This window comes from Citrus clementina, unplaced genomic scaffold (assembly GCF_000493195.1).
Source record: "Citrus clementina cultivar Clemenules unplaced genomic scaffold, Citrus_clementina_v1.0 scaffold_3, whole genome shotgun sequence".
Lineage (NCBI taxonomy): Eukaryota > Viridiplantae > Streptophyta > Magnoliopsida > Sapindales > Rutaceae > Citrus > Citrus x clementina.
The window spans coordinates 36,531,342-36,558,931 of record NW_006262339.1 but is presented as its reverse complement, the minus strand read 5'-3'; the positions used below and the strand labels follow the sequence as shown (position 1 = coordinate 36,558,931).

General features: G+C 34.6%; 2 protein-coding genes and 1 non-coding gene across 3 annotated transcripts; all 3 read right to left on the bottom strand.

Moving 5' to 3' along the window:
• Positions 1-3,449: 3,449 nt before the first annotated feature.
• On the bottom strand, positions 3,450-3,535 carry LOC112100601. The gene has a single exon (XR_002906969.1). It is a non-coding gene; the product is annotated as a small nucleolar RNA U30 (small nucleolar RNA).
• A 4,028-nt stretch (positions 3,536-7,563) lies between these two features.
• Positions 7,564-9,917, bottom strand: LOC18045840 (leucine-rich repeat receptor-like serine/threonine/tyrosine-protein kinase SOBIR1). Its single transcript, XM_006442751.2, has 2 exons — positions 9,179-9,917; positions 7,564-8,893 (listed from the first exon to the last, which is right to left on the bottom strand). The coding sequence occupies exons 1-2, from the start codon at positions 9,683-9,685 to the stop codon at positions 7,805-7,807; spliced, it is 1,596 nt and encodes a 531-aa protein (XP_006442814.1). The 5' UTR covers positions 9,686-9,917; the 3' UTR covers positions 7,564-7,804.
• A 6,592-nt stretch (positions 9,918-16,509) lies between these two features.
• LOC18045839 (leucine-rich repeat receptor-like serine/threonine/tyrosine-protein kinase SOBIR1) lies at positions 16,510-18,241 on the bottom strand. Its single transcript, XM_006442750.2, has 2 exons — positions 17,768-18,241; positions 16,510-17,520 (listed from the first exon to the last, which is right to left on the bottom strand). Exons 1-2 carry the CDS (start codon positions 18,239-18,241, stop codon positions 16,510-16,512), a joined length of 1,485 nt encoding a protein of 494 aa, XP_006442813.2.
• Positions 18,242-27,590: the final 9,349 nt, after the last annotated feature.

The following is a 27,590-nucleotide window of genomic DNA, read 5'->3' as shown; positions in this document are numbered from 1 at the left end:
CTCGTCAAGTCTTTTTTTTATTTAGAAAAGAAATTCACTTAAAAAATTAAATAAGTCAACAAGTGTTCAGCATTATACATCGTATGTGGTCATTTCATTGGAAGTTAGAACCAAGAAATCATATCTTTTAAAAAAAGGTTCGTAATGGGTGGGATGGTAACTTACTACATGACAATTAAAAAAAAAAAAGCATCCAAATTTAATAACCCAAAGACTGAAGCTACCGGTCCCCCTTCATTATTCTTGTGGGTAATTTTTAGGGACCTCCCCTGAGGTTTAGCGTATTAACACATAGAGAGAATGTATCCACGTAATTACAAGCACATCCCTGCCGTTAGTATCTAAATACGTATGGTATCAGTATATAAGGGTAAATATGTAAAAATATATTTAAAATTCAAAAAAATTCAAAAGTGTAGCTTTATGTTTCTTGATGTCCGAGAAAATCTGAGAAAACTGTAAGGGTTTACTCCATTAACCAATGCTATGTAATTACCATTGGACAAAAGCAAACTAAAATTTTCACAAATATTGCACTTGGCTTTCTCGTTCACGCAAACATCACCCAACACCGTCTTCATCTTTATGGAGCTGAATTCACAGCCCTTCAAAGGAGCCAAGATCACCGATTCACTCCACACGACCATTCAAACCGCCGACCTCATCGAGACCCTCACCGCTCTCGGCGCCGAAGTCTGCTGGTGCTCCTGCAACATCTTCTCAACCCAAGACCACGCGGCTGCCGCCATCGCACGTGACTCCGCCTCCGTCTTCGCCTGAAAGGGCGAGACCCTCCAGGAGTACTGGTGGTGCACAAAGAAAGCCCTGGACTGGGGTCTCGGCGACGGCCCAGATCTCATCGTCGACGACGATGGTGACGCCACGTTGTTGATCCACGAGGGAGTCAAAGCCGCTGTTGTTTGCGGTTATGGTGATGTTGGCAAGGGTTGTGCTGCTGCTTTGAAGCAAGTCGATGCTCGTGTAATTGTTACCGAGATTGATTTGTACTAGGATGATCTGTACGAGGATGTTAGGTTTAAATTTCGTAGGAGTGTGTGTTTGAGTGGTGGGAAATTTAGAGGAAAGAAACGGATTGGTTTCAGTTGATTGAAGACCATTTGGGATTTGAATAATGTTTTGGATGGGGCTGTGTGGATTATTTTGTATTTGATGCAGTTTTAAAGTTTTGCTTGCTTTGCTGCATCTTGTTATCATATTGTTTACTGATGAATGATTAAAAAAATAAAAGAATTTTTTTCCCAGTTTCATATCTACATAAAAAATCATTATGAAAAATGAAGGCAAATTCGACCATTTATGATCATTTTACAACATAAGGCTCTAAGCTCTCTGTTTGGGATATTTTACGATCATTTTACCATTGCAATTGACAGTCCAATCGGTTCTTAAAGTCCTGTTTTATAATTTATTATTCTGACGGAAAGGGTATTTTTGTAATTTCAATAGTCTGTTAACAGTCAAATTAACTGGATACTAACGGCAGGGGAGGTGCTTGTAATTACGTGGATACATTCTCTCTATGTGTTAATACGCTGAACCTCAGGGGAGGTCCCTAATAATTACCCTTATTCTTGTAAAATTCTATTGTAAATAAAATTATATTTAAAGACAAATAAGAATTAAACACACTTGATAATTTTTTTAACAAATTATTTGTATTCATTATCAATTCATTTTTTTTTTCTAAGCATCACTTCTATGTAACTAAAATAAATTGTAAAAAATTAGAGGATGACAGGGCTTTGTAAGATGTGATTAGGGTTGTCGGGAGAAGGGAAAAAAATGGAAATTTAAGGCTTAATTGACCGGCACGGTATTATACGGTGCCAATTCAACTATTCGGAACCCTAAGGTGATCTCTATGAAATACTTGGTGTTTGTAGGAAAGACTTTCTAGATCAAGGGTTTAAAACGTACGTGGGGTATATGATGGGAAAAATAAATAGCTATTCGGAACTCTTAATGCATCTCCCTTTGATTGAGATTTATGCATTTAAGTGGCGTCGCCCTTGCCTTTATATCCAGATCTAAGGGTTTAAACACGTGGAGTGGGGTACATCATATGAATAACGTCTCCTCTATTTGACTGAGATTCATGTATAGCAGCGCCGCCCTTGCCTTTACGCTTGTTTAGAGAGTGGTATTTGATGAAAATTCACTGGTCAAATGGTTCGTGGTGGGGATGGGGAGGCCCCCTATGCATTGGTTGAAGGGGTGCTAACCAGGGGCGGCTTAATAATTTTTTAGGCTTTAAGCAAATTGTTTTAATTAGACCTTTCAAAAAATTTGAGATAAAATGTATATATTAATTTTATTAAAATTTATTTATTTAAAATCAATTTCTCTAGCTTGAGATGTAAAATTATTAATCAAATTTTTATATTCTAATTTTTTTAATATATTTTTCTCAATAGACAATATAGTTAACTTGTTTAATCTTTCCTATGACATAGTTGATCTTAAATATGTTTTTATCAATAGCTTTTTTTTTAGATTAAACTAAATTAACTTCTCTTGTTTTTTAAGTTTTTTGTAGAGTCCAACTATTGGCACCCCTCCTAAATTCTCTGGAAACTCCTTTTCTAATTATTCTCCACATAATGTCGAAAATACCCTTTTTCCCTAAATAATCATCTTTTTCGTTCGTAATTTTATTTCTATTTATCTGTTGTATAAATAATGAATATGTATGTCTATGATAACATTTGAAAAAAAAAATCAAGGAAACATATATGTGCCTAGGGGTGGGCAAAATCGGATTCGGGTCGGGTTTGGGTCAACCCGATCGGGTTTCGGGTTATTCGGGTTGGGCAAACATTGATCCGAATGCAACCCGAACTCACAGCCCGACCCGATCCGATCCTATATATTCGGATCGGTTCGGATCGGGTCAAAAATCAGGTTGAATTCGGGTAGAATCGATTCGGATTAAAAACGGATCATATTGAATTCGGGTCAAATTAAGCCAATTCGGGTTGATGAAAACGGGTCAATTCAAAACATATATACCAATACACCATGAAAGCTTCAAAATTCAAAACACATAAGAGAGAAACTCGGGTCGGGTTGGAGGCTTGAGCCTTGGAGTAGCATATCGGCAGCCACAGCAGCAGATCACGGCTGGGTTTTCGGCAGCAGATCGGTGGACGTGCAACAGCAGCTCGCGCACGGCTGGACATGCAGCAGTTTCCTCGCGATGGCTGGACGCAGCACAGCGGCAGCAGATCACGGACGCAGCAGTAGATGGCTGGACACAACACGACAACAGCATGACAACAGCACAACAATAGCAGATCGCTGACGCAGCAGCAGATGGCCGGACTCGCAACACGGCAGCAGCAGATCGCGGGAAGGAGAGAATGTTTTCTTGCTTCTTGAGGGTGGGTTGGGTGTTGTGATTTTTTTTTTACTAAAGAGGAAGAGAAGGTGCTCAGGATAATTAACAATGGATTAGAGAATTTTTCCTCATGTTTATCTCAGATTAACGAGATTAATTTCACTCATCATCATCGCAACTTGTCTTTTGAAAAAAAATCACATTAAGAAAACAAAAAAAAAGAAAGAAATTTTGAGAAAGAGCAAATTCGCAGATGACTAAGTTGGGGTTTGTGTTTTGTTGTGAGTCTTGTGTTTGTGTAACCTTTTGAGTATGTGATTTGTGTGTGATTATGTGTGGTGTGCCGTGTGCGTGTGTTTAGCCACTTAGATTTTGTTTTGTTTTTTTTTTGTTTTTAAAGCGACCCGATCCGATCACAACCCGATCGAATTTGCAAGATTTCATCCGATCTGATTCGAACCCGAAATTTTTCAGGTCGGATCGGGTCGGGTATTTTGCCCACCCCTAAGAATCAATTATTATATAAATCGCTTGCGGGCATTAACAATCGAAACATTTTCCAGAAGTCCAAATGCAATTACAAGTAGATGTTCTTCTCCAATCAATCTATGAATCCGGCTGTGGAAGTGGGGGTTGCATTGCCATAAAAAATTGTTCATCTATAATGAAAAAGAGAAGAGAGATAGAGTCAACCAAAAAAAAAAAAATCATACATGTGCAAGCAAAATAAATTAAAATAATTTTTTTAAAAAAGAAGAAAATAAGGTTGAAGAGACATAAGTGGGGTTAATTTTATTTTTATTTGTCTTTAAATGTAATTTTAATAAAATAGGGGTTTTATAAGATCAAAAAAGGAGTGCCAATAGTTCAACTCTTTTTATCCTAATGCATTTATTTTTAGTAGACTTTTTTTCTTTTTCTACGGAAACAAGAGTAATTAAGTAAACAATTATGCTAGATAATTACAAGAAAACAACCTATAAACACAATAATATTTTTAAAAAGAAACAAAAATAACTGAATAACATAATTAATTAATAAGAGAATAGAAAGATAGAACCTGAAAATTTGAGAACTTTAACTCTGACAGATTAAGACTTTGAGTAGCAGTGATCAATGGAAAGTAAAACAATTGATTTTTTTTTCCTTAAGTGAAAATTAGGGTAAAGAAAGTAGTTTTTTCACCAAAGTAATGAAGGTTTCATGTATTTTTTTTAATTGGAAAAAGATATTAATGATAATAATTTAAAAAATATGTGGCCTTAATGGAGTTTTAGATGAAATATACGGAGGAAATAAATGGTGTTAAAATTGTTAATTATAATATTAAAAGGAGACTTTGTAAGGATTTAATAGTTTGTTTATGGAAAATATAATTATAAATAAATTGCCACTTCCCCCCTACAGTAATTAACATATACCATTTACCCCATGCTGTTTTTGTAATGGCCAAAAACCCCCTCTGACAGCATAAGTTTACAATATTACCTTTATTTTCAACTACTCTTTTATTTACATTTATTATAAATTAAATAAATTACATGAATAGAAACTAAATAAAAAAAATTAAGTATTAAAAACAAAAAATATATGTTTTGATATGAGAAAAAAATAATAATAAAATTTTTTTCTTGTAATTATTTATTTTGTGAACATTTTCTTATAATAAATATTTTGTAATATTTTAAAATTAAATGTAAAAAGTATAGGTAAAATATTTTATTATTTATCTTATAATAAATTTTTATTTGTCATTCATGTTTTCTTATAATTTTTTTTATCATTTTATAATAACTTTCTTATATATTTATTATAAGAAAATTTTCACAAAATAAATAAGTACAAGAAAACAATTTTATTATTAATTTTTTTCATATCAAAACATATATTTCTTATTTTTAATACTTAATTTTTTATTTAGTTTCTATTCATGTGATTTATTTAATTTATAATAAATATAAATAAAAGAGTAGTTGAAAATAAGGGTAATATTGTAAACTTATGCTATCAGGGGGGTTTTTGGCCATTATAAAAACAATAAGGAGGTAAATGGTATATGTTGATTATTGTAGGGGGAAATTGGTAATCTCCCAATAATAATAAATATATATCAATAATTAATAACTATAATTTATAAAAAAAAATTAAGGGCCTTCATCTATAGTGGGCCCTGGGCGATTGCCTAAGTTGCTTAGGGGAAGAGCCGTCTAGGGTGCAATCCCTAATCTTTAAAATTTATAAGATACCACGAAATCATGGCCTACAAGGTAGAGATTTGGCTAACAACTATATATATTTTTATATTTTCTACTCATTTATTGGATGATAAATGCATAATTATTATATAATATTATTCTACTATCTAATTGATGAATGATACATCAATTAACTCAAGTAGATATTAGGATCCCTGAAATTAAATATTTATTAAATTATTAGTAAAGATTTTGAATTATATTATAAAATATATAAAAACAATACTATATTTGAAATCAATACTGTTGATGTTGAACTATGATCGTGTTGAGCAATAACTAGATGCCTACGTCAACACATAAAATTTATAATGGTGGGACAGATGATCTTGACCATAAACTTCCTACTCATTGGAGCAAACACAAGCGATCACAAGTGCTTCCCATAAAAATATCTACGTTCACAATAAACGATTAAGAGAAAGTTGGGAATTTTTTCGACGTTAAATCCTTCGATGCTCAAGTAATTTGTTTCGGTTTAATGGATTAATGTGTATTAAGTTATTGAGCCTTGATTATAGCTAGTTTAATTGAAAGACTTTAAAAATGAAAAGAACAAAGAAAGAATGAACTCCTAATGTTATTTTCTCAAATTTGACGTAGGGAGAGAAAAGATCACTTACTTGGGTCAAATTCTCAGGGGGTCTTGGGAATCAATCTCCCATTCTCCATTTCCAAATTTAGGTGGTCCAACGATTTCAATTTCGATTCTTGCCTCTATTTTGCGAAGAAAACCCTGTCAATGATTCCAATTTCGAATTTTGATTCCCTAATATGTGAAGTAGACACTGCCTAAATGTATTTTTGTCCGACTTATGTTGCATTACTATAATGATCATGATATTTAAATCATAGAGTATGGTGGAGTTTCATGGGTCATTGTGTGGCTTTTTTCGGAGTAAAGCACACTACTACATTTTTAATGTTGTTGAGGACTTTCAAATATTTGGTATGGGACTACTAGAATTATGAAAAAGAATCCCAATTGATTTGTGATTATAAATATTTTTAAAATTCTTATTGTAATATATCAGTGTGTATATATATATATATAAATTTGGTATGGGACCAACTTTCTTTTTCTATGTATTTGAAAATGACTTCGGCTTTCCGTTTTCCTCACTGAGCCATAAGCCCATAAGCCCATAACATGTTTGGTTTGAGCAGGGTGCTGCTAGACCTCTACTTCATTTTTTTTTTTTTAAGAGAAGGACAAATATTATTAATCACACTAGAGTTGCATTTTTTGGATAAAATATGGCAATACTTCTCCAGTAAATTAAAGGAACCTTTGCTACCCAACTTGCATTCCATTAAGCTACAGTGTGGGAAAAAATCTAGCTTTGGAGTATTCCGCATTTATTAGCCATTTTAAGAAAATTAGGTTTGTATGTCTAACAATAGAGTGCATTTGGTTTTCCAAAGTCCATTAAGGCATTAACATAACCTCTCTTGCTCCCCGTCTGCTAATAGATTTTTCCTGGCCATCATTTTACATTTCCTCTTTGTTGGGCTGTTGTCACGCCTCCGTAGTGAACTTTGCTCTATTGAGCATGAGAGTGGACCGGATGGCTTAGATGAATCCTCTAGCTGCAACATTCAAATTTCAAAACATAATGTCCCACTCCCTGTGAGATACTTTTCTGCTTTTAAATTTCAAGGCCCACTTTTGATGTCTCTGATCTCCTTTATCCCAACTTAAACACGGTTTCCAGCATTCTAGCCTTTCGTGCTTATGCTTTGATTTACTTTTTATAACGTGCGGGTTGAAAGGCCTTAAGTGTTGCCACTGGCTAGACGATATATATATCTATATATATTTTTTTTTCATGATTCTGAAATTTTGACAGCTCTTTTGAACTGGTTTGTAAATAAAATATGGAGACACAGTCAGAATCGAAATGTGAAACACGGTTAGTTGCTTTTTAAAGGAACATTTTTTTTTTTTAATAAAACGCACTTGCCTGGAACTTTCCCTTTTCTCACAATAAGTGTTGGAATATGCTTATGGAAGGGACTACGTACCAATAGCGAGTTGTTCTTGCTATTTTTCTTATGCAAAATGAAAGGTTTGATGTGTTTCCAGAAACATATGAATGCTGGAATATAGAAAATATGCCACATTTGAGAAATGGTTTCTACTTTGTACAATGAGCTGAGCCGCTCTGTATAGATTATTTGAACTAAAAACTCAGAGGGGATTATAACTGTCCAATGAGCTGAGCCACTCTGCATAGATTTCTTGTTGGATGAGTTCATCACAATCATCATTGTCAAAATCCATTCTCTTGTGCATTTTCAAAAAATCCACATCCTTAATTAATGCTGTATCTGACAACATGGACCTAACATCCTTACTGTTAGGTCTCTCCTCTGGATCATCCAAAGTGCAAAAACAAGCAATCTTCAAAACAAGAAGCATTTGCTCCTCATACCCATTGCCGAGGAGCTTCGAATCGATAGCCCGGTTAGGGTTCTCAGAAGTCATGACATTTCTCATCCATCGAACCAAACTCTTCTCTTCTGTATGTTGGAAAAAATCATCGGATGGTAATTTTCCCATCACTAAAACAGCTAGCAACACCCCAAAGCTGTATATATCACACTTTTCTGAAAATTTTAGCGTCTGGTGATACTCTGGGGCTATGTATCCCACCGTTCCCGCCACAATCGATGTTGAGACTTGTGCATGTCCATCAGGCATTAGCCTTGCAAGACCAAAGTCAGCAATCCTGGCTTCCATATCATCGTCTATAAGCACGCTCGATGGCGTGATATTTCTATGGATTATACGAGGCCTATGGTACATATGCAGATACTCAAGGCCTGAAACTATTCCTCTTGCAATCCTGTGTCTAGCTAGCCACTCTAATTCTCTTCTTCCTTGTGAGACATCATTTAGAATCTCTAGTAAACTTCCATTCTTCATGAATTCAGAGACAAGTAAATGGCAGTCAGGCCGGACCATATGAGCCAGCAAAGGAACAATATTCCTATGCCTAATTTGACCTGCAGTCATAATCTCAGCCCGAACTTGCCTCATTTTTATGTTCAGTAGCGAATTATCTACTTGTTTAACCTTCTTAATAGCAATCATTTTTCCATTGCTTTCCGGTAGCTCGGCTATGTAAATTTCTCCACTCGCACGTGATCTTATTTTCTCCAAAGAAGCAGAGCAATCCTCTTTCTCCAAAAAAGCCAAGTCCTCTTTCTCGATTAAGGGACTAAAGATTGTAGGACCACGATTTTGACCTCCGCCTCTTACTGCGGCTAAGAGTAGCTTTCAAAACAAAAGAAAACACTTTGAATTAGCATTAGTAATTAGTCTTTATATTTGTAGTATAGGCGATTCAGTATCTATTCTTCATCATTTTCTCTACCATTTACATTGGTGAAAAATTGCTAAGGAGATCGAGATATTGATAAAAACAGTGACAAATCAGTATCTAATGTCTTAATTTTTTAATTAAGCGGGCAAATTGATACCGATTTATCACTATTTTTGTCAGTTTTCTGTAAAAAATTTCTGTTTAAATATCAATGCTTACAAGATAGCTTCACTCACCGAAGGGGTCGTGGGAAATCTTTGCCTGACATTCTTAGACTTCCCACCGGAACTTGCTTTCAAACCTAGTACGTTTATTTGCCATGCAATGTCTTGCAATCTAGCATTGACCTCCTTTACTTTAGACATGGCCGTAGAATCCTCGGACTTATCCACGGCATCATCAACACCATCTTGCAGCAGCATCCTCTGGAAAGCTTCCGTTTGAAACTCATCCAACAAGAAATCAACATCACAAGCCAAGTGCTGAAGTTTGCCTAGCCATATCTTCACTGACTCCTCCTTCGTCTGCTTCTCGATCGCATCATCTAGCACCTTATTAATCTTCGCCATCATCTTCTTCCACCCAATCAGATCAGCCTGGATCTGCGCATCTCGAGCAAACTGCCCAAGCCAATCTTTAGTCAACTTTTTTAGTATCGTCTCAATATTTTCCGAATAAAAGTTAGAGACGATTTCCCTTTTGCTGCCAAAACGAAAGGAATTTCCGAGAGTGAACTTTGGCATCTTTTTCTCGGTCGATCGATCGATCGGTGTGGTGGCTGCTTCTTCCTTATTTAAATGCAGGGAATTAACAAACAAGTAATTGTGATTGACTAAAATACACTTGCCTGGAACTCTTAAAAATTTTATAGACTTTCTCAATTATGTGTTAGAAAATGCTTATAGAAGGAACTGCCAATAATTGAGCTGTTATTGCTAATTTTCTTATGCAAAATGAACGGCTTGATATAGAAAATATGCCACATTAACAAAAAGAGAAGACTTGACTGACTTTGATGGGGGTATGTTGCGCAAAATGCGCGTGGAAGTCCACACGGGAAAGTGAGGAATAACTCAACACGCGGAACCAACACGGTTACTGTTGGGGAAAAATCAGGTTTTTAAATTTTTATAAAACCTTTTGAAGATCGCTCTCATATAATATATAAGAATTCGTATTCTAGAAATCGTACCTTGAAAATCCGAGTTGGCTTTTTTCGCTGAAGTGTTTTAGCCTCCTAGATCACGATCCGCCACCACCACTCCTGTTAGATCACGATCCGTCACCACCACGCTTGTTAGATCATGAACAGTCTCCAATGATCTTCCAGGTTATGACTCAGGTTCGATCTGCACTTGACGTGTGGGCGCCTTTATCACTACCAAAGCAACTAGCACGAGAAAATTTTTCTCTCAACAATGGAGAGAAAAATTTTATTCTTTGATCTGTATCAAGTGGCTTCATTTTCTTTTTTTTGAGAAAAATAAGCCTTATATATCTCCCTTTAGTGAAAACCCTAGGCTCCAAATAATGCCCTAAATAAAACTCACGTTTATTTACTTTTTCAATAGGGGACCCATCTTGTAAAATAACATAAAGGCCCTTATACAAAAGCTAATTAAATGGAGCCTCCCACTAAATGATATATTTAGGCTTTTGACCCAAATAGCTAGTTATCTTACTTATTAGTCCAGTAGTGGTGCAGTCAATTAAATGAGCTAACCCGGGGATCATTTGGGAACATACAATAGTGGCTACAATAATTAGGCTTGTAATTAAACTAGCCCAATTATTTAATTCCAAATCTACTCCACTAAAAGATTGGAACTGACTTCCATAATTGTATGCTCGAATAATAATTCGTCCCAAGCCACATTGATTTCTTTACTGCACAATCTTTTGTACCACATCGTTAATTAAATTGATATCTCAACTGTCCAATCAATTTAATAACATCTTATTCCTTGATCCTTACTGGTTTTCTCTAATGATCATTTTCAACATACTAAATATGTTGACACACTCTGGCCAGAGAATTCTATGATCAAGTGCCGAAAACCCATCAAGAGATGTGTTGTACAAATTCTATATTGTTAATCCATAACTCCAATACTCATAATTGCTCCCACCAAGATACCGGGTAATCTTGACCACAAGGATGTGTCGTGCCCATTGGTAACTCAAATGGAATAACAATTACAATAATGAAATCATAATTAACTCAAGATTAAGATTACAGTAAAATCAACGCCTATGAGATTTAATAAGTCTGACAGTTATTACAAAGTTAATTAAATCTCATATGTGATCCTGTTCAATGTAGTCGTACTACATTAATAAATTCATACATGATTAAGACAAATCATTCAATGAATTTATTACAGTCTATACCTAAATAAAGTGCCCAACTTTATTTATCAACTGCGAACTAAATTTATTTAATCATAAGATAACTTGTATTTATGTCTTCTGTGAATCCACATGGTGATCACATAAATACATATAATATGATTAAATAGACTTTAATACAAATATTAATGCAATTAATATATTTGAATAAAATACCTCATTTATTTTATTAATCAGAAAATTTGTTTATTACAATTAAATAAACACATATGCTTTTAAAGAGCATATTTTCCCAACAGTTACGTCATTTGTCTTTTATTGAATTTGAATTGACTTGCTATAAGCAATTTCTGCCAAGCTGGAGTACTGAAGCTTCGGTGTGGGTTCAACTGAATATACCCCCTAAAAGAAAAGGGTGAGGCATTTAGACCCACTAAATTATCCACCAAATTTAATTTTTTAATTATTAAAATATCCCTCAAAATAATTATTATAGATACTAGAATGTAGATAAATGAGTTTCTTTTTTTTTTTTTTTGGTACTCATTCAACTTTAATTTATTTCCTTGAAATTGTAAATTCATATTCTTTATTCAAATTAACCTTACACATAAAAATGATAAATACTTGTTTTATCAAGGAAGGAGGAAGTGTTTGAAAGAGTTCAATGACAAAAATTTATGTATTTCTTCTATTCTATTTTTTGAAGTGTTTCTTTATTTAAAATTTGATTATTTATTATTTTTTTCAGTTGCTGGTCGAACCATATGCTTACCGGAAAGGTTGTGAACCTATTATGTTTATTGGGAAATAAAATATCGAACAAAATTAGATCATATAATTCAAGAAATTGAACATTTTCATCATTGATTTTTACACAGTGACCTGGATGAAGAAGATAAAGAAGCAAATTCAAAAATAAAATCGATTATTGTTGATTTTATTTTGTTAAAAATTCTTCACATGCTACAATAACAATAAACAAAAAGCAGCCAGGAATCAGCTTCTTGTGGTCAATGACTCGTGACAATATATAAAACTTACTTTGCTCTGTCTATAGCTCGTCTGTCATCGAGATGACAAATAATATATGACAGCCTCTCCTCCCCGTCAAGTCTTTTTTTATTTAGAAAAGAAATTCACTTAAAAAATTAAATAAGTCAACAAGTGTTCAGCATTATACATCGTATGTGGTCATTTCATTGGAAGTTAGAACCTAGAAATCATATCTTTTAAAAAAGGTTCGTAATGGGTGCGATGGTAAGTTACTACGTGACAATTAATATTATATATATATATATCCAAATTTAATAACCCAAAGACTTAAGCTATTGGTGACCTTCATTATTCTTATAAAATTCCACTTTAAATAAAATTATATTTAAAAACAAATAAAAATTAAAAATGTTTGAGAATTTTTCTAACAAATTATTTATATTCATTATCAGTTCATTTTTTTTTGTTTTCTACTCATCACTTCTATGTAATTAAAATAAATTGCAAAAAATTAGAGGATGACAGGGCTTTGTAAGATGTGATTAGGGTTGGGAGAATTATAAATTAATTTATTTTATATTTTCTACTCATTTATTGCATGATAAATCCATAATTATTATATAATATTATTCTACTATGATATATGATATATCAATTAACTCAAGTGAATATTAGGATCCCTAAAATTAAGTATTTATTAAATTATTAGTAAAGACTTTGAATTATATTATAAATAATATAAAAACAATACTATATTTGAAATCAATACTGTCGATGCTGAAATATGATCGTGTTGAGCAATAACTAGACGCCAACATCAATACTTAAAATTTATAATAGTGGGATAGATGATCTTGAATATAAACTTTCTACTCACTTGAACAAACACAAGTGATCACGAGTACTTCCTAGAAAAATAAATGTGTTCAAAATAAACGATTAGGGGAAAACTGAGGATTTTTTCGATGTTAAATCCTTTGATACTTAAGTCAGTTCTTTGGATTTCATGGATTAATGTGTATTAAGTTATTGAGCATTGATTATAACTAGTGTAATTGAAAGGCTTTAAAAATGAAAGGAAGAAAGAAAGAATGAACTCCCAATGCTATTTTCTCAAAAAGAGTTTTGAAGTAGCTAGAGAAAAGATCACTTACTTGGTTCAAATTTTTGGAAGCTTTTATAAATATTAACCGTTGAGAGGATAGAGCTCAAACCCTTATTTTTTGGAGAAAATTTGCGAGTTGACTCTGATCAAGTCAATTCTTCAGGTTGACTTAGATGAATATCTGCTCGTGGAATCCCTGCTTGCACCTTCCTCCGCAAGTTGTCTGTCCAAATCTTCATAACTTAAGAAAATCTTCTAGTGAGCACGAGCTAGACTTACTTCGAGGAGATTTCCTGCTGCTTTTCCTTGTTTAACACTGAGAGGAGCCCAGTTTTTTGTTGACGAAACATTTAATTGTGCTCCCTCTTTTCATTCACAAAACAAATAAATTATTATTGATTTATAGCATCATTAGATTGCTGATTTACAAAAAATTTAGAAACGCGGTATGAAAGGTTTACAAAAGGCGCCGGCTTACATGAGTTCCTGTTCAATATAATGCGAAGGTGTAGATTCTTTTCAATCTATATATTTGTATAATTTTCGATGAATCTGTAGATTCTTTTCCTTATATTTTGAAGGAAAGCGATATATTTTCCTAGGCCAATTATTAGCAGAGTAAATACTAAAGTACTTGTGGTTGGTTTGAAATTCCAACAACTAATAATTTGCACAATCAATTAAGTTTTACACAGATCATATATGAATATAGAATAACGCATTAATGAGGATATCCTCATTTTAGCAAAATAGAAATGTTACTAATAGATTAAAAAAAAACACATATATATTCTCATTAAGGGCTTACAGATTCATCATGTACATATATAGATTCTCATTATTACCAAGTTATATGTATGTATGTATATATATAGTAAGGGATTTTAAAGTGCGGGAAAAGTTCAGGAAATCTTTAAAATGTGCAGTTAATGTGGACATACTTTTAAACTGTGCAGTTTAAAAGAGTTAGTTTTTTAATGAACTATAAAACAGTGTGGTTTAAGACAGTTAAAAACTAATTCTCTTAAATCTCACGGTTTTAAAGTGCATCTGCATGGAAAAAAATAAATGCGCCCGCACAAGAGAAGGACTATATATATATAGTATTTATGTAGAAGAAAAAAAGAGAACGTAGAAGAAAATGAGTTACACAATCCATTGTCCGTTAGTGTACGTATTTATGTTCAACAAGGAAAACTAAGAAAATTAGTTTTATTAGTGTAGTTATTACTAATTTTTTAATTTTTTTAAAATATCAAAGCCTACCTATCAACGAACAATTGTAAATAGTGCTAGTTTACTTTATTGAAAAAATTTATTGAGGTGAGTTATATACATTTGAGGTTCAAACCCATTCACATGAATAAAGTAGGAATTGAGCTACCATATATAAGACAATATATTAAAAAAATATATAAAATGCTAATAAAAATATGTAAAAAGTTTATGTTAAAATGTCTTTTGTATATAGTTTGTGTTAAAATGTCTTATACACACACAATCCTTCTCTAGTGTGGGCATCTTTTCTTTTTTTTTCTTTTTAAACCATACATGTTTATAGTGCATTGAAGATTGACTCTATTAACCATACATTTAACAATGTATCTATATTAAAAAGAAAATGCGAGTGTCCACACCTCAATATAGTTTATCTGGTGGTGGGTTCATGCTGATCTATTATGTTTTTCTCTGTTTTTAATTAATCAAAGCTAATAAATTATTTTTGTATGACTTATGTTGTAGTACTATATAATGATCCTGATAATAAAATCATATAATATGGTGGAATTTCATGGTTCATTGTGTGGCTTTTCCGAGAGTAAAGCACGCTACTGCATTTTTAATGCTATTGAGGACTTTCAAAAATTTGGTGTGGGACCAAATTTCTTTTTCTGAATATTTGAAAATGACTTCGGTTTTCCGTTTTCCCCCACTGAGCCTAGTTATTTTAGGCTGTCCCATAAGCCCAAAACAAGTTTGATTTGAACAGGGTGCTGGCACACCTCTACTTCATGCTTTTTTTTTTTTTTTTGAAGAGAAGGGTAAATATTATTAATCACACTAGAGTTCCATTTTTTGGATAAAAAATATGGCAATACTTCTCCAACTAAATAAACGGAAAGGTTGCCACCCAAATTGCAGTCCGTTAAGCTACAGTATAGAAAAATATCTAGCTTTGGAGGGTTCTCTGTGTTTATTAGCCACTTTTGGTGAATTAGGTGTGTATGTCTACCAATAGAGTGCATTCGGTTTTCCAAGTCCGTCAAGGCATTAACATGTAAGTACGGAACCTCTCTTGCTGCCCATCTGCTATAGTTTTCTCCTGGCTATCATTTTACATTTCCTCTCTGTTGGGCTGTAGTCATGACTCTGTAGTGGGCTTTGCTGTGTTGAGCATGAAAGTGGGCTCGATGGCTTGGATGCATCCTCTAGTGGCAACATTCAAAACATCAGGTCCCACTCCCTTTGAGATAATTTTCTGCTTTCTAATTTCTAGCCCCAATTTTGGTATCTCTGATCTCACTTCTCACGAGCGAAAAACACTTTCCAACTTTTTAGCCTTTCATATTTGTGGTTTGATTTACTTTTTATGATGTGCGGGTTGAAAGGCCTTAAGTGTTCCCACTGGCCAGGCAATATTTTTTTTTTCATGATTCTGAAATTTTGAAATCTCTTTTGAACTGGTTTGTAAATAAAAAATGGAGGCACGATCAGAAGCGAAACGTGAAACACGGTTAGCTGCTTTTTAAAGGAACATTTTTTTTTTCTCCTTAAAACGCACTTGCCTGCAACTTTCCCTTTTATCAGAATACGTTTTAGAATATGCTCGTGGAAGGGACTTAGTACCAATATTGAGTTGTTCTTGCTATTTTTCTTTTGCAAAATAAAAGGCTTCGCATGTTGCCAGAAACGTATGACTGCTGAAATATAGAAAATATGCCACATTTCAGAAATGGTCTCTACTTTGTATAATGATCTGAACCACTCTGTATCGATTAGATAAGTAAAAACTCACAGGGGATCGTAATTGTACAACTTAATTAGAGAGCATACATTGTTCATCACAAGTGACGTTGTTATGCTCTTGTACATTTTCAGAAAAATCCACTTCCTTAATTAGTGCTGAATCTGAGACAACATGCACCTAACATCCTTACTGTTAGGTCTCTTATTTGGATCATCCAAAGTGCAAAAACAAGCAATCTTCAAAACAAGAAGCATTTGCTCCTCATACCCATTGCCGAGGAGCTTCGAATTGATAGCCCGGTTAGGGTTCTCAGAAGTCATGACATTTCTCATCCATTGAACCAAACTCATCTCTTTGGTATGCTGGAAAAAATCATCGGAAGGAAATTTTCCTATCACTAAAACAGCTAGCAACACCCCAAAGCTGTATATATCACACGTGTCAGAGAGTGCTACCGTCTGGTGACACTCTGGGGCTATGTATCCCACCGTTCCCGCCAGACTCCAAGTTGTAGTTCGTGTATGACCATCAGGAATTCGCTTTGCAAGACCAAATTCAGAAATCCTGGCTTCCATATCATCGTCTATAAGCACGTTCGCTGGCTGAATATCTCTATGGATAATACGAGGCCTGTGGGACATATGCAGATATTCAAGCCCAGAAGCTATTCCTTGCGCAATCCTGTGTCTAGCTAGCCAATCTAATTCTCTTCTTCCTTGTGAGACGTCATATAGAATGTCTTGTAAACTTCCATTCCTCCTGAATTCGTATACAAGTAAATCGCAGTCACGCCGGACCATACGAGCCAGCAAAGGAACAATATTCCGATGCCTCACTTGACCTGCAGTGATAATCTCAGATCGAATTTGGATCATTTTATGGTGAAGTGGCTCACTATCTTTTTTAATCAACTCTGCTCCACTCTTTAGAGGTTGGATAATCTTCTTAATAGTAATCACCCTTCCACTGCTTCCTGGTAGCTCGGCTTTGTAAACTTCTCCATTCCAACATGATCTTATTTTCTCCAAAGAAGCAAAATAATCTTCTTTTTCCAAAAATGCCAAGTCTTCTTCCTTGATTAATGGGCTAAAGATTATAGGACGACGATCTCGACTTCCACCTCTTCCTGCCGCTAAGATTCGCTTCAAAACAAAAGAAAATATTTTGAATTAGCATTAGTATTTAGTCTTTATATTTGTAGTATGCGCGATTGAGTATCTCTTCTTTATCTTTTTCCCTACCATTTACATTGGTGAAAAATTGCTGAAGAGATCGAGATATTGATAAAAGCAGTGACAAATCAGTATCTATTGTCTTTATTTTTTTTTATTAAGTGAGTAAATTGATACCGTTTTATGTAAAAATTTTCTGTTTCAATATCAATACTTATAAGCTAGCTTCACTCACCGAAGTGGTTGTGAGAAATCTTTGCCCGACAATTGTAGACTTCCCACCGGAACTTTCTTTCAAACCTAGTACGTTTATTTGCCATGCAATATCTTGCAATCGAGCATTGACCTCCTTTACTTTAGACATCGCATCAGCATCTTGCAGCAACATCATCTGGAAAGCTTCCGTTTGGAACTCATCCAACAAGTAGTCAACATCATAAGCCAAGTGCTGAAGTTTGCCTAGCCATATCTTCACTGACTCCTCTTTCGTCTGCTTCTCTATGGCGTCATCTAGCACCTTATTAATCTTCACCATCATCGTCTCCCACCCAATCAGATCGGCCTGGATCTGCGCTTGTCGAGCAAAGTGCCCAAGCCAATCTTTAGTCAACTTCTGTAGTATGGTCTCAATAGATTCAGAATGAAAGTTAGAGACGGTTTCTCTTTTGCTGCCAAAACGAAAGGAATTACCAAGAGTGAACCTTGGCATTTTTTTTTCTCCGTCGATCGATCGGTCTGGTGGCTTCTTCTTCCTTATTTCATTGGAGGGAATTAACAAACAAGTAATTGTGATTGACTAAAATGCACTTGCTTAGATTTGACTGACTTAGGCGTGGGTATGTTGCGCAACCGTGCGCATGAAACGAAAGATTCGTTGTTTGGGTTTTACTAAGATATGTCTAACATGTCCTATTTGTATGCTTTTTGTTAGAGTTGAAAATGGCTATTAATAGCCAAGTTGAGTTTCAATAAAAAATTTCATTTAGTCCACTTTATTAAGCTCTTGTTACTACAGTCAATTGATTCTAACAAATTGGTATCAAACCTAGGCTAGTGACTTGTGAACACATGAGAGTTTGAACACATGAGAGTTTAAACACATGAGAGTTTGAGAGATGTCAAGTGCAAGCGAAGGTTCTTTCGTCCAACCAGCGATTCCACGTTTTGATGGTCATTACGACCATTGGAGTATGCTCATGGAGAACTTCTTAAGGTCCAAAGAATGCTGGAGTTTGGTTAAGACATGATATGAAGACTTGCAAGCAAGTGCAGCTATGACAGAAGTGCAACAGAAAAAAATCAAAGAGATGAAGATAAATAATATGAAGGTCAAGAATTACATGTTTCAGGCAATAGATAGAACAATTCTTGAGACTATCCTACAGAAGGACACATCGAAACAAATCTGGGATTCGATGAAAATGAAGTACGATGGGAATGCTAAAGTGAATCGTTTAGTCCTTTAAGCTATGAGGAGGGAATTCGAGACTCTCGAAATGAAGCCATGTGAAATATTACTGAATATTTTGGTAGAGTTATGATGGTAAGTAACAAAATGAGATTTCATAGGGAGGAAATGCGTGATGTTACCATTGTTGAGAAAATTCTTAGGTCCTTAAATTTAACTATATTGTTTGCTCTATCGAGTAATCTAAGGACACTAATACGCTCACCATAGATGAATTACAGAGTTCATTGATTGTGCATGAGTAGAAGTTTCACAAGAAAAATGAGGAGGAGCAAGTTTTAAAGGTGACCACAGATGAGAGAGTTGGAGCAAGAAGACGTGGCAGAAACAACTATAGAGGAAGGGGAAGAGGCAGAGGGCATCAAGCCTTCTATAAAGCCACAGTGGAATGCTATCACTATCATCAACTCGGCCATTACCGTTATAAATGTCCTACATGGGACAAAGAGGCTAATTATGTCGAATCGGATGAGCATGAGGAAATGTTGTTGATGGCTTACGTAGAAGAGCATGAAGAAAAGCGTGATGATGTATGGTTTCTAGAATCCAGCTGTCCAAATCATATGTCTGGAAATGCTCTCATGTTCAGTGAATTAGATGAAAGTTTCAAGCAGCAAGCAAAAATTGGGAATAACTCTAGATTGACAGTGAAAAGAAAAGGAAATGTCAGATTACAATTGAATGGCACTAATCATGTCATCACAAAAGTCTTCTACGTGCCAGAGTTGAAAAATAATCTTCTCAGTATTAGACAGTGGCAAGAGAAAGGGCTAGCTATATCTAATTCATGGCGGAATGTGTAAGATCTACCATCTAGATAAAGGTTGAATCATTAAAGTTACTATGCCAACAAATAGAATGTTCATCTTGCAAGCCAATACACAAGAGAAGAAAGAGGCAAGTTTTCACGCAAGTGTACAAGATCTCTCTCACTTATGGCATCGCAGATATGTCATTTAGGCTATAAAGGTCTCAATACTTTGCAAACCAAGAATAAGGTACATGGGTTACCTCATCTTCCTCCTACTACATTAAATGGCAAGAAGAGGTATGCCTTATGCTTTATTGACTATTTTAGTAGAAAAGCATGGGTTTACTTTTTAGTTGAAAAATCAGAAGCTTTGAATTAATTTAAATGCTTTAAGAGACTTGTTAAGAATGAGACAAGCATGTATATCAAGTGTTTACGCACTGATAGAGGGGGTGAGTTCAACTCAGAAGAGTTCAATGAGTTTTGTAGATAGTATGGCATCAACAAGCAGTTTACAAATGCATATACCCCACAACAGAATTGTGTGGACGAGCGAAAGAACCGAGCAGTAATGAATATGGTTCGTTCAATGCTCTTAGAAAAGAAAATCCCTAAAACTCTCTAGCCTGAAGCAGTGAATTGGACTATAGACGTGTTAAACAGAAGTCTTATAATGGCGGTCAAGAATGTCGCTCCTAAAGAAGCATGGTCTGGTGTAAAACCTTTAATGGAACATTTTTTAGTCTTCGGGTGTGTGGCACATGTTCACATCCCAGATGTTATCAGAACCAAGTTAGATAACAAGAGTTTTGAATGTGTGCTTTTGGGATTTAGTAAGGAGACAAAAAGCTATAGGCTATATGATCCCATGGCTAAAAAAGTGGTGCCTAGTAAAGACATAGTATTTGAGGAATATAGACAATATGAGTAGAACATTAGCTATAAGGAACAAGTGTTGGTAGATCTTGAGTGGGGTGATGACAAGAATAACATAGATGATGACATAAGGCAAAAGGTGATGAAAATCGTAAAATTACTAGTGAAGGCAATGAAGCTATGAGAGATGAAAATCATGCAACTGAGAATGTTGTACCTAATCCGGTGGATACAGAAGGGTCAGACAGGCTCCTATTTGGATGAAAGATTATAACAGCGGTAAGGGACTATTCGAGGAAGAAATTGAGCTAAATATAGCTTTTATTGCTTTTACATATCCTATCAACTATAAAGAGGTAGTGAAGAGCTCAAAATAGAGATCGGTAATGGATTCGAAGATTCACCCCATTGAAAAGAATCAGACATGGGAACTCATTGACTTGCCAATTGGTGGCAAAACCATTGGAGTAAAATAGATTTAAAAAGCGAAGTTGAACGAACTTGGAGAGGTATACAACTACAAGGCTTCGTTGGTAGCAAATAGTGTTAACATATATGTTTCCATAACGTTGATTAAGAATGATTAAGTTTTTAAAAGCTTAAATTATTTTTTATACATTTTAAATAAATCATTATTTTCATATTATAAATGGTTTTATTTTTAATGGAAAAATGATTTTATAAAATTTGTTATTTTTCAAATTTATAGTCTAATTGAAAGAGTTTTGAAAACTTTGAAATCAACAAGTATTACTTGGAATTCCGGAGAATGACTTATTTGAAAAGTTTCATATTTTTTGGGTGATATCATAATTTCAAAAAGAATTGGGAATAACAAGCATTATTTAGAAATTCTAAAATTGGACCTTTGTGCAAATTTTTATGACGTTTTGGGTCATATTATAATTCTATAAAGTTTTAGGTCAAAACTATAATTTTTTAAAATACTTCACTGTAGCAGTCACTGTAGCAAGCGGATAACCGCATTTGACAAGCGGTAGACCGAATTTTGGGCAGTAGCTTACTAGAATGAAAGCGGCTATCTGGATTTCGAAAGCGGCATACCAGATATTCTAAAATTCAAATATTTGATGTAACGATAATATAAAAGCAGCTAACCAGATTCCAAAAGCGGCAAGCCGGTTATCATAAAAAAACACATAACAACTAGTTTTTGCTCAAACTATATAAACTTAAATCCAATTCATTTTCAAGAAATTTAGCAAGCAAAAACAAAAAGCACACAACATATATTGAGCTTCTATTTTCATTAATCATCATATCTTGAATTATTATTGTGATATAATTTGTATAGTCACTCTAAAAGAGAGTTGTTGTAATTTTTATTTCTCATCAAATTGTGAGTGTACAAGTGTGAGAAACACTTGGAGTGAAGAGATTGAGGAAATAATCTCTTGTTGTAAAGGTTCATTGATACCTTGGAAGTCAATTGTAAGCATTTGAAGCTTTGGGAGGCTTGGATAGTGAAATCCTCAAACCGGTGTATTTGGAGGCGTGGACGTAGGCGGGGATTACCGAACCACATAAAAATTCTTGTGTTTGTTTTCTCTTCCCTTACTATTTTATTATTGAGCTTTATTGACTTTATTGTTTTTGATTTGATTAAGGTAATAGATTAAATTGTTGTGCAGTTTGCTTAAGTTAAATTTTAAAAACTCAATTCACCCCCCTCTTGGGTTGCCTAGTTAATATTTCAAATAAGTATTCTTAATAACAAGGGGTATACTTTACTGAAGTGTTTGCTCCAGTAGCTCGTATGGATACAGTGATGATGATAGTGGCACTTGTGGCGCACAAAGGTTGGAAGATTTACCAATTGGATGTAAAATCAACATTTCTCCATGGTGAACTCAGTGAAGACGTGTATGCAAAGCAACCAAAAGGTTATTAAAAAAAAAGAGTGAGCATAAGGTGTATAAGCTACATAAAGCTTTGTACGGTCTAAAACAAGCTCCACAAGTTTGATTTAGCTGTATTGAAGCTCATTTTGTTAGTGATCGCTTCTAGAAATGCCCGAATAAGTAGACTTTATTCACCAAGAGGAGCAGTGAAGGTAAAGTGTTGATAGTAAGTATTTATGTGGATGATCTTATTTACACTGGTGATGATGAGAATATGATGTTTGATTTTAAGAATTCTATGATGAAAGTTTTTGATATGACTGATTTGGGGAGGATGAGATTCTTCCTTGGCATTGAGGTGTTACAAAGGTCGGATGGCATTTTTATTTGTTAAAAGAGGTATGCCATTGAAGTGTTGAAACGTTTTGGGATGTTTGAAAGCAAGTCAGTAAACAGCCCAATTCTGCATGGTTTTAAAATGAGTAGAGATGATCATGGTGTCACAGTGGATGAGACTTATTTCAAACAAATGATGGGCAGTGTGATGTACCTCATAGGGACTCATCCAGATATAATGTTCAGTATCAGTTTGATCAGTAGGTACTTGGCTAAACCTACTGAGCTTCACTTACAAGCTGCCAAAAAGATTTTGTGATACTTAAAAGGCACATCAAACTATGGGATTTTGTATAAGAAGAGAGGGGAAGAAGAAGAGCTGCTTGCTTTCACGGATAGTGACTATGCAGGTGACATAGATGATCGTAAAAGCACATCTGGTTATGTGTTTCTTTTAAGCTCAGGTGCAATATCATGGCTGTCAAAAAAGCAACCCATAGTTACAATGTCAACCACTTAAGCAGAATTTATGGCTGCTACTGCGTGTGCCTGTAAGACAATATGGACGATTGGCCTGGTGATTTCTTCTTCGTTATTTAAGCGAAGGCCAACAAACAGGTAATTGTGATTGAGCCTCCAGTTCTCTTCACATCCCACGTGCTTTCCCTTTTTATCTTTTTTGCCGAACAACAACCATTGGACGTCGGATCAAAAGCAGAGCATCAAACGGCTAGAATTAAGAGTTAGGATTTTCGTAAATTTGTGGTGATTAGTACTAACTTAATCATTTGATTTTACACCCTCAGATTATAACTGTTTTTATCTGTATCAGTACTGTAAGTACGTGGTTTATTTATGGGAAAAGGACAAACACACCCCCAAGTTTAGGCAAAGGGACAAAAACTCCCCTAACGTTTCAAAAAAAAATATTTACACCCCAATTTATTATAATTTTATCATTATACCCTTTTAGCATATAAAAAATTATTAGATTATCCAATTTGTCTATATACTGTTAATAAAATTATAAATAGACAAGTTGGATATTATAAAAAAAATTATAAATATACCCTCACTAGGGGTGGGCATTTTACCCGATCGGACCCGACTCGATAAATTTCAAGTTCAGGTCGGGATTGAAACCCGATCGGATTGAAATTTACAAACCTAATCGGGTTGTGAGGGTTCCTAAAAAAAAAAAACCCCTAAGCTAACACTGCACACAGCACACAGCCACACACCCATACGCTGCAGCACAACACACACACACAAGTCACAAGCTGCACAGTACACAGCCACACACACATACACTGCTGCACACACACAACATAAGTCACAAGCTGCACACTTGCATAGCACACACACAGAACAGAACAGAAGTCACAAGCTGCACAGCACGTTCAGTGAACACACACGAGCTGCACAGCACACAGAAACGCTACACAACACATACACATGCTGCACACAGTCACTCAACAATTCACTTGCAAACCTAACACACACACACACACTGTCAGCCACAACTTCACAAATCACAACTCACAAGTTCAAACAACTAAACAAACACAAACAACTGAACAAGGTAGCCGCAACCCGCAAGTCTGCAACCAGCCACCACAAGACGCGCTCTGTTGCTGCCAACTGCTGAAATCACGATCTGTTGCTGCCAAGTGAAGTCGCGACCAGCCGTGAGCCGTGAGCCGTCCGCATCTCCGCGATCTGCTGCTGCCAACTCCCAAGTGAAGCCGCAATCTGCTGCCAAGTGAAATCCCGTCCATCCAGCCGTGAGTCGTGGCCACCGATCTGCTGCTTGAAGGCCGAATCCTCTCTACCCGAACCTGATTTTGAAGCTTTCCGGTTTCCACCTTCCACTTTCAAGTTTCAAGCTTCAACTTTTTTCAAGTTTCCCAAGTCCTACCCGTTTTAAATCCAACCCGAACAGAACCCGAATTATTGAACCAACCCGAACTATGTTCGGGTCGGGTCAATAATTCGGGCTATGTTCGGATTGATTCTTGTCAAACCCGAAACCCGATCGGGTTGATCTGAACCCGACCCGAACTCGATTTTTCCCACCCCTAACCCTCACTGTCCAATTCCTCTATTCAAATTTTTATCAATAACCAATTTAAAAAAAAAAATCTATACACCTAAAAAAATTGTAAATAAATTATAATTTTATTTAAACTTTAAACTTGTATATTTAACAATTCTCCACATGTCAATCATTTAAACTTGTAACTAATTTTCTATGTTATTTATTAAACTTTAAACTTGTATATTTAACAATTCTCCACGTGTCAATCATTTAAACTGGTATATTTATAACCAATTTTCTATGTTATTTATTATGGTATTAATAACCAATTTTATTCTTAAAATTATAATTTATTCACAATTTTTTTTAAGTGTGTAGATGTTTTTTTTTAAAATTGGTTATTGATAAAATTTTAAATAGAAGAATGAGACAATGATGGTATATTTATAATTTTATTAACATTATATAGACAAATTGGATAATCTAATAATTTTTTTATATGCTAGAAAGGTATAATGGTAAAATTATAATAAATTGGAGTATAAATATCTTTTTTGAAACGTTAGGAGAGTTTTTATCCATTTGCCTAAACGTTGGGGGTGTGTTTATCATTTTTTCCTTTATTTAATCGTCACATGCTGCTTTCTCATTAATATTTTCAAGTTTAATAGTCGATATATTCGGATTTTTTGTATAAATTACAAAGGATAGGTGATATGTCCCAACCATCTCACCTTAATAAGAATTGCCTACACGAGATTCTTTCAGATAAGTGAGGCCATGTGCATGAAAATCCATTGGTGAAAGAGAAGAATAAAGTCATCATCTGGGATCAACACAGTTTTGTCTTTTTCGTTTTTTTCCTAAAAGGTTATTTTTCTATTTCTTCACTGTTTTATTTTTATAAAACAAATAATTAGCCAACTGTGAACTCATCGAAAGAAAAAAATTAATATTTAAATTCATTGAAGCAAAAATAATCAGCATTTAAATCTCATTGATTTTAACCAAACATTACTCGTTATTATTATTGGAGGTTGAACTCTGGCGGCGTTAGCAAAATGCGAGTTTGGGCTTGGGCTTGAAAAGAGAAAGCGGAAGGGTTAGATCAGATTTGGGCTAAGCTTGGACCTTTACTATTTTTTAAAATTATTATAAACTTAAAATGAATTGATAATCAACAAGTTTTTATAACCAATAATGAATTACATAAAATAAATATTTTAAAATAAAATAGTAAATTAAGAAAATAAAACAAATAAAAGTTTAGAGATTTATTTTTTTAATACTGGAATCTTTTGTTCAAGCAACCTCTTAATTAATCAATGCTTAAGAGAGAGTTTAATATTATAATTTTAGATTTTTTGAGTCATTATTGATTTATGAATTAGGAATTTGAGTTTTCTTTTTTCCCTTTTAAATTTTAATTTATTATTCTAATTTATAAATTTATTTATTTTTAAAATAGAGGGTTGGACTTGGCTTGAGCTTTTTTTTTTCTTAAGCCCTCATGTGGATGACTAGGCTAAAAGCCCGCAGCTTAAGGCGGTCGGGCTACGCTTGGGTTGGCCCGGGCATTTTTGCCTACCCTAGATCAATAAAGCTTTTGTCTGAGAGCGGTTTAAACTAGTCAAAATGATTGAAAATTACTCTTATGAGCTTATTATTATTGTATCAACTAGTGAAGCAATTCACTTGTGGATCCTTGACTTAAACTAACTTGCTTTAACTAATTAGAAAATCATATTTACATTGAGTCAAATCCTGACTTAACTTTTTAAAAAAAAAACCACCTGTGCCGGTTTGATCGAACTCTTACTTATTATATAAATCATATAATGAAGAAAATATAAGGAGGGGGACAAAAACCAAACTCTCCTAATAGAAGTAAGAGTACAAGCAATCTACCAAAAATTTCAAAAACAAGTGAATAAAGCGAAATCAGTGTCGAATGTGTGGGATCTTGAGAATATCCAAATGAAAAATAACAAATGAACTAAAAGGTCTCTTAAACGGAAAAAACGAAACAAAGGAGGGGGTGTGGGCGGGACTTAAAAGACTCCTGAAAAATAACCATGCTACAGCCACAACCCCGACAACTCCTAAAGCAACATTGTAGCCACATCCACCACAATTCACAAAGTTATAACTAGAAACCCACGATTACGGAAAAAAACATCCCAAACTTTGGCTCCTCAATTCTTTATCTGCATATTTTCACTGTTATTGAATTCAATCTCCTCTAGTTCCTCAATATTTTCTTCAAAATCAGTCTCCTCTAATTCATCATATTCTTCAACTTCATCGACTTTGTCCTAAATTCTCTATTCCCACACCAAAATTATAAAAAGAAATTTCTTATAATATGTATCTCGATCTCATACTCTAGGCCTCAATCTCATCACCAGTAGCCCGGCCTCTTGCTCATAGGCCTCAGATCTTGGTCTTGGGCCTCAATCTCGTAGTACTAAACTCAGCCTCATACACTTGGAAGCACTATGCAACCTGAGTTCAACTATTTTTTCGGCCCTTATTGTAGCATGAGTTCACTTATGGTTTGTTCTTGTCATGGCCCAAGTTCAATTATTTTGGTCCTTACTGCGGCCTGAGTCTAGTTATCATGGCCGTTGTCGCGGTCTTATTTTATTGTCCATATTGCGACATCATCTCACTTTAATAGCCCTTGTTGCAACATTATCTTAATTTTATTACCCATATCGAAACATT

Coding starts and splice junctions, on each gene's coding strand:
- LOC18045840 (XM_006442751.2), bottom strand. CDS start 9,685: ATGCCAAAGTTCACTCTCGGAAATTCCTTTCGTTTTGGCAGCAAAAGG. Junction 8,894..9,178: donor GATTTCCCACGACCCCTTCG/GTGAGTGAAGCT, acceptor TTGTTTTGAAAG/CTACTCTTAGCCGCAGTAAG.
- LOC18045839 (XM_006442750.2), bottom strand. CDS start 18,241: ATGCCAAGGTTCACTCTTGGTAATTCCTTTCGTTTTGGCAGCAAAAGA. Junction 17,521..17,767: donor GATTTCTCACAACCACTTCG/GTGAGTGAAGCT, acceptor TAATTCAAAATA/TTTTCTTTTGTTTTGAAGCG.